The sequence below is a fragment of the Physcomitrium patens genome, chromosome 6, assembly GCF_059467195.1.
Source record: "Physcomitrium patens ecotype Gransden chromosome 6, ASM5946719v1, whole genome shotgun sequence".
Classification (NCBI taxonomy): Eukaryota; Viridiplantae; Streptophyta; class Bryopsida; order Funariales; family Funariaceae; genus Physcomitrium; species Physcomitrium patens.
The window spans coordinates 21,039,038-21,049,399 of NC_143415.1; the positions used below are offsets into that span (position 1 = coordinate 21,039,038).

The 10,362-nt window shown below is 31.5% G+C and overlaps 1 protein-coding gene and 1 long non-coding RNA gene across 2 annotated transcripts; both read right to left on the reverse strand.

The window, feature by feature from the left end:
* Window positions 1-324: 324 nt before the first annotated feature.
* Window positions 325-1,852, reverse strand: LOC112283881 (uncharacterized). Its single transcript, XM_024523187.3, has 3 exons — window positions 1,720-1,852; window positions 855-1,099; window positions 325-709 (listed from the first exon to the last, which is right to left on the reverse strand). Exons 2-3 carry the CDS (start codon window positions 1,081-1,083, stop codon window positions 459-461), a joined length of 480 nt encoding a protein of 159 aa, XP_024378955.1. The 5' UTR covers window positions 1,084-1,099; window positions 1,720-1,852; the 3' UTR covers window positions 325-458.
* A 6,742-nt stretch (window positions 1,853-8,594) lies between these two features.
* On the reverse strand, window positions 8,595-9,971 carry LOC149989210 (uncharacterized). The gene is made up of 3 exons (XR_016503485.1): window positions 9,613-9,971; window positions 9,396-9,483; window positions 8,595-9,210 (listed from the first exon to the last, which is right to left on the reverse strand). It is a non-coding gene; the product is annotated as an uncharacterized LOC149989210 (long non-coding RNA).
* Between the last annotated feature and the right edge of the window lie 391 nt (window positions 9,972-10,362).

The following is a 10,362-nucleotide window of genomic DNA, read 5'->3' on the forward strand; positions in this document are numbered from 1 at the left end:
ACTGTAGTTGCCATATCCCTTGTTTTTGAAAATCGACTGGCATTCAGGAGTCTGATAATTCTGCTCCTAACCCATTTGGAAAACCAGGTTGTACACTCAGTTGAAATCTTATAACTGACAGACATCATCTGCAATGGACAAGAGGAGCTAGATGAGTAGCATAGATCAATTTTACTTGAATTGTAACCATAGGACCTCCATCCTTTTTCACTCACCTGATTTTGAAATATGCACTTGAGATGTTCGTTTTCGGTTCAATGAAAAATTCAGTTCTATTGGTCAAAACCTAGGTGATCGGATAACTGCTTTGTTGAGTGATGCTCGTTTTGGCTCAAGTACTTGGTTATAATCCACAAGTGAAGTGTGGACCGTGCACATTATGCTAGTCGTGAACAATTTTTCTGTTATTGTTTCAGTGGCAGCTTTGGATTATTGTAGTTTTCCCACCCTAGCGATGCTCACAGAACATTGTACTTAAAATCAATGTTCCCTCTTGTGGCATTGCTGTAAGGGCAAATGTTGTTAGCATCCGCAATGACCTTCTCTGCTGTCCTCTCATCTACTCCTTCCAATTTGATGTCGAACAAAACACTGATGGTCAACTTGCCTTTGTCGTCTTTCAGCAGGGAGCATTTGCTATTGATAATGGTGCCCTTCACAGCCGCCTTGTTGTTTTTGGCAGCCAACCCAATAGCGCCACTGAAGCAAGCTGCAAAGAGCATAATTGTACAAATCGTTGGATTTCAGGGTTGTAAATGCAATACGAAAACCTCCCAATCATCGTTGACATGAACCCAGAACTGATTATGACTACTTATTGTGGTCGAGTGTTCTGTAATGTTCATGGGATGTACCTGCGTAACCAGCTGCAAACAACTGCTCAGGGTTGGTATACTTGCCAGGTCCTCCCATACTCTTAGGCAGCCCAAGCTTGAGCTTCAGATTTCCGTCATCAGAGGTAACCTCTCCATCAGCTCGAGCGCCCTTCACTAGCGCTTGAGCCACATAGATCGTTTGAGTGGAATACCCGCGGCGCAGAAACGATAATAACGAGGACGATCGGCGCAAGATGTGTAGGGCCATCGTTGCAATAGACAGACTGAAAGAGGCACCACTATTATCAGCGGGTGACTACATGTGACGCTGAAAGCAATGCTACTTCTGGGTCTGCTATGACATATACATTAAATAAAAAAACAAACTAACGAGTTCATCCAAGCTGCCACTTCCCTTCTCATCTAAACACCATTCCTAAAATCAATCGTTTCAAATAGTCAACAAAGTGGCATGCCAAATGGAAACCAGATTTCAGAAGAGATATCAATGGAAATTAATGACACGTTTTCTCGCATGAACTGCGACGAATACAGAAAATCCAAGTCACCGCCAAACAGCTACTACAGAGTGAACGACCTACATGGAAAAACAAGTAACGACTTTCACCAAAGCACAAGAGTCAGTGTGAACGACAACAACACAGCATTGATCGAGTCCCGATATCAGACTCTGAATCCGACGTAGAAATGACGCAATGGTGCTTCTGTCATGATGCAAAAACGAAGCGATCAAGCCAACAGCACACCGACTCAACCGTGGCGGATGAACTGGGCGGAATAGAACCAACATGCGCTATTCCGACAACAACGAGAGGGGGTGAATGAAGAAGGGAGGGAGGGAGGGAGACCACTAAATAATTAATGCACATGCATGCACACTCACTCGGGATGAGCACCGCGCTCTCTAATCGCAGCGATGGAGCGCTTCTGCGAGTGCGAGTAAGTGCATGTGGGGCGATGGAAATCGGGGAGGAGAAGAGCCACGAAAGTGGAAAGATCCAGGCAATGCACCAGAAAGTGGCAAAGCACGCACGCACGCAGAGAAAGGGAAGCAGCACCAGACAAGCAAAGAAAAGAAAAGCCAAGCAAGCTAGACAGAAAGCAAGAAAGAAGTGTGTGCTAGTACACAACAACATCAAACAACAGAGCATTGCAAGAAGCGGAAAGAAAGACATCGTGACATCATCGAACATACACCCCCCCCCCTTCCGATTGAGTGCAGTTATTTCATAACCTCATCTATCCATCTATGCATGTCTGCATTTCTATATGTCTGTACCTCTTTATATATATATATATATATATATATATTAGAAGAAACCCACTTAGCAAGCTAAATGATTGTCAAACTCATTTTGCTATTAAATCATTTGTTGCTATTAAAGTATTTCACAATACACAACATTGGTTTGTGGATCATCAATTTTTTTTTATTTGGGCTTGTATATTCTTTTTTTTCTTTTTTCTTTTTTTTTTGTTACAATTTTCAAAATGAGAGTCCCACATGTTCACAAAAAATGAGATACGAGGTGAATACATGTTACTAGTACTGTTAACATCACATTTTTGAAAAGAGAGCTTCATGTTTTATTTCTTTGATGAATTATTCTTCTAAAATAGAAGGTCCAAATTACTCAATATCCATATATATATATATATATATATACACACACACACATATACAATATATATAATGAGACTTTTTAAGCAATTCCTCCTTGAGCTCCATATCCTCAAAGAATAGAATCTATACACGTTCTCTGTGTTTGTAGTGTTCCAAAGACTCCCTCAAGGATTCATGTGCAGCATTAACATCTACAACTTGCAATGATTTGGGGTTGGGAGTTTGAAAATCCAATGAAGAGACCAAATTATTGATTGTCAATGATACTTTAGAAAAACAATGATTTTGTAAGTGCCTCTTATATTGTGAGTACTAGAAAAATTGGAAATAAAGGGAGCACAAGAAATGCTAGAAATACTAGGAATACTAATTTTATACAATGTCAATCACAGATTTTCAACAATGCTAACAAGCTCAACCAATTAGTGATTTTTGTAAAGGAACAAATAAACAAACACCATTTTTTAATATAAAGTAGATATCTCTTTACATACTCAATTATACAGCAATATTGGATGTTACAACTTTTGTTTTATAGAATTACTATAAAAGTGTGGTTGTGAATCTGCTTCCCAAATAGCATTTAAGTTTGTACTAAATGAATTTAGATATTTTGTGTTCTTTTTTATAATCTCAATAACATATTTAAATAGAACTTGGACAACTACATCATGAAAGAAAATACCTAATTGACCTTTAGAATGAATAATACATTAAATGCTTATCCCTTAGTATTCTTTTAACTTTAAGTTTGATTAAAATAATTCGATTAAATTCTCTTAAACAATACCTTATTTTTATTTTTATTTTTTATAAAAATATCTTTGAAGTAAATAAAATTATCTCATGGAATATATATATATATATATATACATATATACACACACATATACACTTAAAAATTCAACTTTAAAAGTTTTGGAATAAAACATCAACTATCTTTTGTTTAAATATCCAAAGGCATATTAGTTAACAACTTAAACATTGTAATCTACTCCCAATCTTTGAACATTATATTAAAATCTAAACTAAATAATATGTATTTTTTAAAATCTTATCATAAATGTAGTATTAAACATAATAATAAAATTTATATAAAAATTTAATAGAAAATTTAGTATTAAATATGTCATGGATTCTATTTTACAAAACTTCAAAAGTAATAATAAAAAATTTAATTCAATTCAATTCAATTCAATCAAATATATATTTATAGCTTTTAAATTTGAGAAAAATAGAATCTATGAATATATACTTAAATTTATTCCACTTTTTTTACAAAGACCTCATTTAATAGACTATAAAAATAGAAATAATACCTTCAGCTTTTATATGAAAATTGTAACTTTGGTTTAATTTGCTCTACAACTACAAAAACTTATATGTATCTATTACTTTGCCACTAATTTTTCTTTGTTATGTAGTTCACAATAAAATAAAACAAAGTATCTTGTATTTGTTTTAATTCTTAAAATTATTGTAGATGTTTTTTGTAGCTTTATTTATATGTTGATCCTAGTTCTATATGGATATGAATAATGTATATTATAATTGAAAGAAATGTAAACTTCTATAATAAATTTAGTCTAAATCTATACTTTGTAATAAATATTTCAATCATTTTTATATAAGGGTTATCATAAAAAAACAAATTAAATAAACTCAAGTTTAAATAAAAAGAATTAAAATATTTGATAATATATATTTGTAACAAAATCCTTCTAGATTTTTTTATTAATTATTGAATCCCATTATTTTTTGGAATTTCGAATATGTAATTTTTAAATTTTTAAATTCTTGTTGAAAAAATTAACGTGATTAATTTTGGCCACTGAAATAAAAAATTATTTTTCAAAAAAAATTATATTAAAAAAGATATACTACCTATTTAATGATTTAAAATTTAAAATATATAATGTGCACTTGATAAAATAGAATTAATAATTGGTTTCAAAGCAGGCATTTGAACTTCTTTATTTTGAGCATCTCCAATCACATTCACTAAATCTTAAAAAATCATATTCTCATATAATCTTAACTTATTATTAGTTGTTCTCAACTAATCCTAAATTTTGTTGTCCAACTATCAACTGTAAATTCATGCAGAAGTTTATTAGCATGTAAAATATTAAAATACTTGTTTTTTTTTTCTTTCTTTTATTTCTAATTAGCATTTGAAAATATAAAAAGATGTAAATAAATATATGTATAAAATAATACGATAATGGTAATAATATGATAATTTTGTGATGCATTGGACCTCTCTTTATGTCACAAGTTCTCAATGCCGAGGAAGCTTCAATCTGTGTGGTATGGATTGCATGAACTCATTCACATGGTTTTTTGGTCTGTAAAATCACCTTAACAATATTTGCCTTAACTGTGGGTCCAATGCACCCTTGCATCAATTTAACCCTTCTGAAAAAAAATTAACAATGTACTTATTTCTAAAATATATTTTCAACGTAGCAAAACTGTGATTTGAGTTAAATTTGATACCCAGATTTGGTATCCAGAACCTCCAAGATTTTGTTTCAAAGTTTGTTGATTGATCTTGCTTCTTTTAGCTTAAAGAAATATTTAATTGTATGTACTGTAATGATATGTGTGTATATATATATTCTAATACAAGAAGATGGAAATTTATTTTTTCTGTGTTATCTCTTTCTTTCTAAAATGAAGTGTATAAGCATTATAAACTTACCAATCTTTAGATTCTTTGACAAATCATATGAATTTGGCTCAAAATTCATTCAATGTGTTATGTTTATCAATCTCTCTCTAACCTTCTAATTTCACAACTTACAAATTTCAAATTTGCTTAAGAGTCTTAAGTTTGAATTTGATTTATAATTATTTTTTTTCCTTGTTTTTTATATAGGTATGCAATGCAATATGTATTCATGCATTGCAAAACATGTCCTTTACAAGATATGATTGTTTACCAAAACATAGAAAATATAATTTTGTAAAATATCATCTTTTACAAACAGATAAAATTTAATCATAATAATGGCTTGGAACCTCTCAAAAGTAGTCTAAAATTTTATAAACCAATTTCCAAAAATAAATGTCACAAATTTAAAAGAATGCCATAATTATGCTTTTTATATTGTAATGCAAGTGTTTATATATTTTTTTGATCAATTATTTTTAAGAGCTAAAAATAGTATTATTTCAACTAAAATTCTTTAATTCTTAAAATAAGTAAACAATAAAATTAGTTTTGAGATCTAAAATAATGCAAGAATATAAATAAAATTTTCTATTAATTTTAATAACTAAACAAGAGTAAAATCTTACAATGACCTACATCATGATTGGAAAAACTAGAAATACTTATATTTAAAAAGAAAAGAAAAAAACTTAAATTAAATAAATGTAAAAATAGAAGGATTTTATATATTTCTATTTTTAGATTTTTTTGTTGAAATTTTAGATAGGATAAACCAGTTCATAATCTTTAGACACTTTAGAATAATTCTTGTTAACAACTAACAAGTTAATTAATCTATTTTATTTTAACAAAATAGTTTATTAATTATGAATTTTAACACTAATTTCATCCTGTTTTTAACTCTCTTTTATTGCATGGACATCCCTCCCTCTCTTCTCATATCACATATCTTTGCATACACATTCTTTACAAAAAATAACTAGTTTTTATTTTGATTGAGATGTTTTTTATTTTTTTATTTAGCATTAATATATTATAACATTATTTTTTTATTTTTTTATTTAAATAATTATTTTGATAAAGATTTACAAGGTCAAATGAGTTAAAGACCGAAAAAATATAAAACCATAAAATACAAATGGATAAGGATACATCAAATTTTGATATTAAATACAAGATAATATTAAAATGACCCAAGCATTTACTAAATCAATTCATCCATCATCACAAAGCATATAGGATGTTGGTCCTAATTGCATTGTCATTATTCTTATTTGCATTTGGATTGATAAAATATTGGTTTTTTAAAAATAGATATAATACAATGATAGTCATCTTATTAGTAATAACAACTAATTATCAACGGTTATATTTGATGGTTACTTCCTTTTATCCGACTTTGTTACAAGTATATCTTTTCATATATTCAACTTGTTTGCTATTCTTTTTGCATTATGATATTTTTTCTAATATTTTGAGAGGTATCTTTTAAGATATTTTGATTTTAAAATAGATAGTGTATTGCATATGTATCTTCTACTTGAGAGAATTTTTGATTCTTTTAAAGAGATGAAAGATAGTATAGATAAATTTGCTTACACTTAGGATTATATTATTTATAAGCACTTGTCTAACTAGGATCATATAGATTTTAAGTGTGATAGAGGATAGGTTTATGCTTAGTGGACTAATCTTATTTGCCAACTAAATATTATAAGTCAATTAATTGGATGTCTATTTGCATTGCATGCATATTCTATTTAATGTACTACACAATGACAACTAATAATTTGAAACAATGGACATAACTATGGTCCTTCACCTTCTCTTATAGGACATTTGGTTGCACAATGATTGCAACCAATAGAGAAAAAGATATCAGCTCAAATACTTGCATCAAAGTTATGAGAGAAATCCTAGTAGTTGAGTTATTGCACATACTATTTATAATAAACATCAAAGATTATATAAAAAGGCTCTTAATGGTTTTTCTCCCAATGTTTCATTTATAGAAATCCTATGCAATAGTGTGAAGAAATCAATGTGATAAAGAAGATAAATTTTTATTTATTTATTTATTTATTTATTTTTGTATATGTAAAATATGTTGAATTAGCATAGAGGTATTATTCTTCTATTATTACAGACTATACAAATGCCTATATTATATGTATTAGGAATAACAAGATTTAATACATCTTTCATAGTTGTTGTTTTTCTATAAGAAGAAACAAAGTAATTTATCTGTTGGGCCTTGACACAACTTATCCAATTTTATGGAAATATCAAACCAATCTACATTGGATCTCATTAAGATTTGGCATTAATAAATGACATTAAAAATATTTTTCTTACTTCTAATGTGTTACTTTGCATATGGCACATTCAAAAAAATGTTATTGCAAATTACAAGAAATATTTCACCACAAGATTGGAAGAAAGTTGATTTATATTTTTGATAAATTGGACCAATATTGTAAATGACTCTATAGAGACACTTTACAATCAAAAATGGAACATGTTCTTCACCAAGTATACTCCTACTAATGCCCATGCAACTATCAAGTAATTGCAAAATATTCAAATATCACAAAAAAAAAAAAAAAAAAAAAAAAAAAAAATGATATGTAAAGATTTGGACAAATAATTACTTGCACATTGAAAGTGTAACTATATCTTGAGTTGAGGGTCAAAAATTAACCTTTAAATCATATTGAAAAGTTTCTATCAAAGATTTATGTGAGGTGTAAATTTGTCTCTCTTATTTTTTTGAAAATACATTAAAAGAGATAAATGCTCAAGAAAGTTTAGAACTTGCATATGTTATTAACATACCATTGTTTCTTTCACAAATGTTGAGAAAAAAATGTCCATATTTACTTTCAACCTTCTGTTCGGACAATTTAAAGGAACAGAACAGGTGTTAGATGTCAACTCATGCAGCATTAAAACCTGGTACCTTTGAATTGCTCCTACAAAACCTGGTTAGGAACAATGCCTACGTACAATGTCCGCACTTAATCTACACGACCGATGATAAGTTTACAAACATCTACAAGTTGTTCTCAAATATTATGAATTCTATGTTAACTATGTACATATATTTAATTTATAAGACGTGATATTCAAATAAGGTTGGTGAAACATAAGTTTATTTAATGCAGTGAAGAGGGTATGATCATGATTATGCAAAAGATTAACTTCCAGCTTTTGCACAACTTTAAGAATATGTGCATTTAATTGGTCGATTGTAGACTGACTTGCATGCATAGAATTAACAGATGTTTTCAAACGTATTTTAACATTACAAAAGCATGTATGCAATGAGACCCGCACTTGCCGTTTGCCTGGCATCAAATAAGCATTCACTGTCACTGGTGATACCACTTTATTCTAGACGTTGTCCCACAGCACGAACTAGCACAACATTTTAACTTGTACATAAAGAGTACACAAATTCACTGAACAAATCCCTAACAACAGCAGATCACAACTGAATGTATGAGAGGTAATACAAACATATGTTATCGCTCTATGCTTATTGATGTAAGCTGATCGCATCAGTCACACCAACAGCCATAGAGCACAGAACAGTTCAATCGGAGTACAGAAGTATACTAAAGAGTGTCCCAGTATGCAAGCTCTAGAACTTTACGAAAAAGAACTACAACTTAACGTGATACACCCAAAACAAAACACTAAGCCGTTATTGCAGTGAGGTCATACTACGTAAAAAACTCACCATACAAAATTTCATGCTCATGAGAAGATGGCCAACACGAAAGTGGGAGTACGGAAAGCGAGGCAACAAAGGAGTTAAGTACCATGCCGACACTAAGTTGGACAATGTCACCCGGAACCACATCCTCAGCGGCAATTGTCTGGAGCTGACCATTGCACCTGACTGCTGCGTCACGAGGAGTGGAGAGCTTCAGCGCTGCTAACGCTTGCTTCGCATGCCATTCTATTCCAACTTCCGCAATGACCAAGAGGAATATAACTATGAAAGCGGTTGCTCCTTCTTCCAAGCCACCGAACATGACGAACAATCTGCCCACGCACAATACCAGCAGCTGCAGATGCCAGAAATATTATAAAATAAATCAAAAATCAAAATAAAAAATAAATCAAAAATCAAAATTCAAAAATTCAAAAAACAACATTATGTAACAAAATTGGTCCCTCAATTTGTGTCATCAACAAAGCCAATTTTGAACACAGAAAATAAATCACAGTTAATAATGTCTTTTCAGATTACCTCTCAAAATTGTCTCGGTGACGCAACGGCAAAACAACGTGGGTATGATGCAGATTCTCCAACTCCCTTGATTGCTAAGTTAGGGTGCCTGCACATTACACAAAAACACACATCCGAATAAACTATGCATCTTCTCCATGACATGAAAAAGGCTCCCAATGGCAACATTAGGAGCGATTGAGATATATTACCACAGTGACTCATCAGAAAGACTCACTCACAGATTGCGCAAAAAGAGCCCAAATTGCACACTGAATGTAAAACCAGTCAAGCAAAGGGACAGAAGGAGAAGAGGTGTCATTACGAACAAGTTTGGCGGGACTCAAGGCAACCAACACCCCATTTGCCGTGGTTACAAACAAGCACATGTCCGCTGCAGCAAGATCACCTCTTCTTCCAGATGATTCTTGCAACGGCAATCCCACCTTGTGCATCATCATCTCAGCGACGGGGCAAAGCACTACGCGAGAGGCAGAGTGCAACGAGAGAGGAAGAGCACAACCCAGGAGGAAGATGAGAGGCAAGAGTAAACTGGAATTAATCTCGGGCTTCCTTTCAAACAAAGATGTAGGAATTTTCTACGGGAGGCAAGAGCTTAGGCAGACGCCATGTTTGGTCTTTGGATTAAGATCAGGGCAATGATGAATGCGAATTGTTTTCATTTGTTGCGGATCCAGTAGTAGAGAATAAAATCTAAAGGTCAATTATTTTTCATGATGGTTAGGTCGAGTGGGTCAACTTAGTAAAACAGTGGGACATCTTAACATTTCCGTAAATATAAAGTAATAAATATAACAAAAATCATAATTAATTATTTTTTGTGGGGTCTGTACGCAAGTGTATAATTGAGGGTGTCCACGCAATAAAAGGGAATGTCCACCTAACAATTCCCTATACATAAATATATATATTAGTTTATCATTTATTTAATTTATGCTATTATTTTTATTGTGGTAATCAAACACCT

Coding starts and splice junctions, on each gene's coding strand:
- LOC112283881 (XM_024523187.3), bottom strand. CDS start 1,083: ATGGCCCTACACATCTTGCGCCGATCGTCCTCGTTATTATCGTTTCTG. Junction 710..854: donor GTTTGCAGCTGGTTACGCAG/GTACATCCCATG, acceptor TGCTCTTTGCAG/CTTGCTTCAGTGGCGCTATT.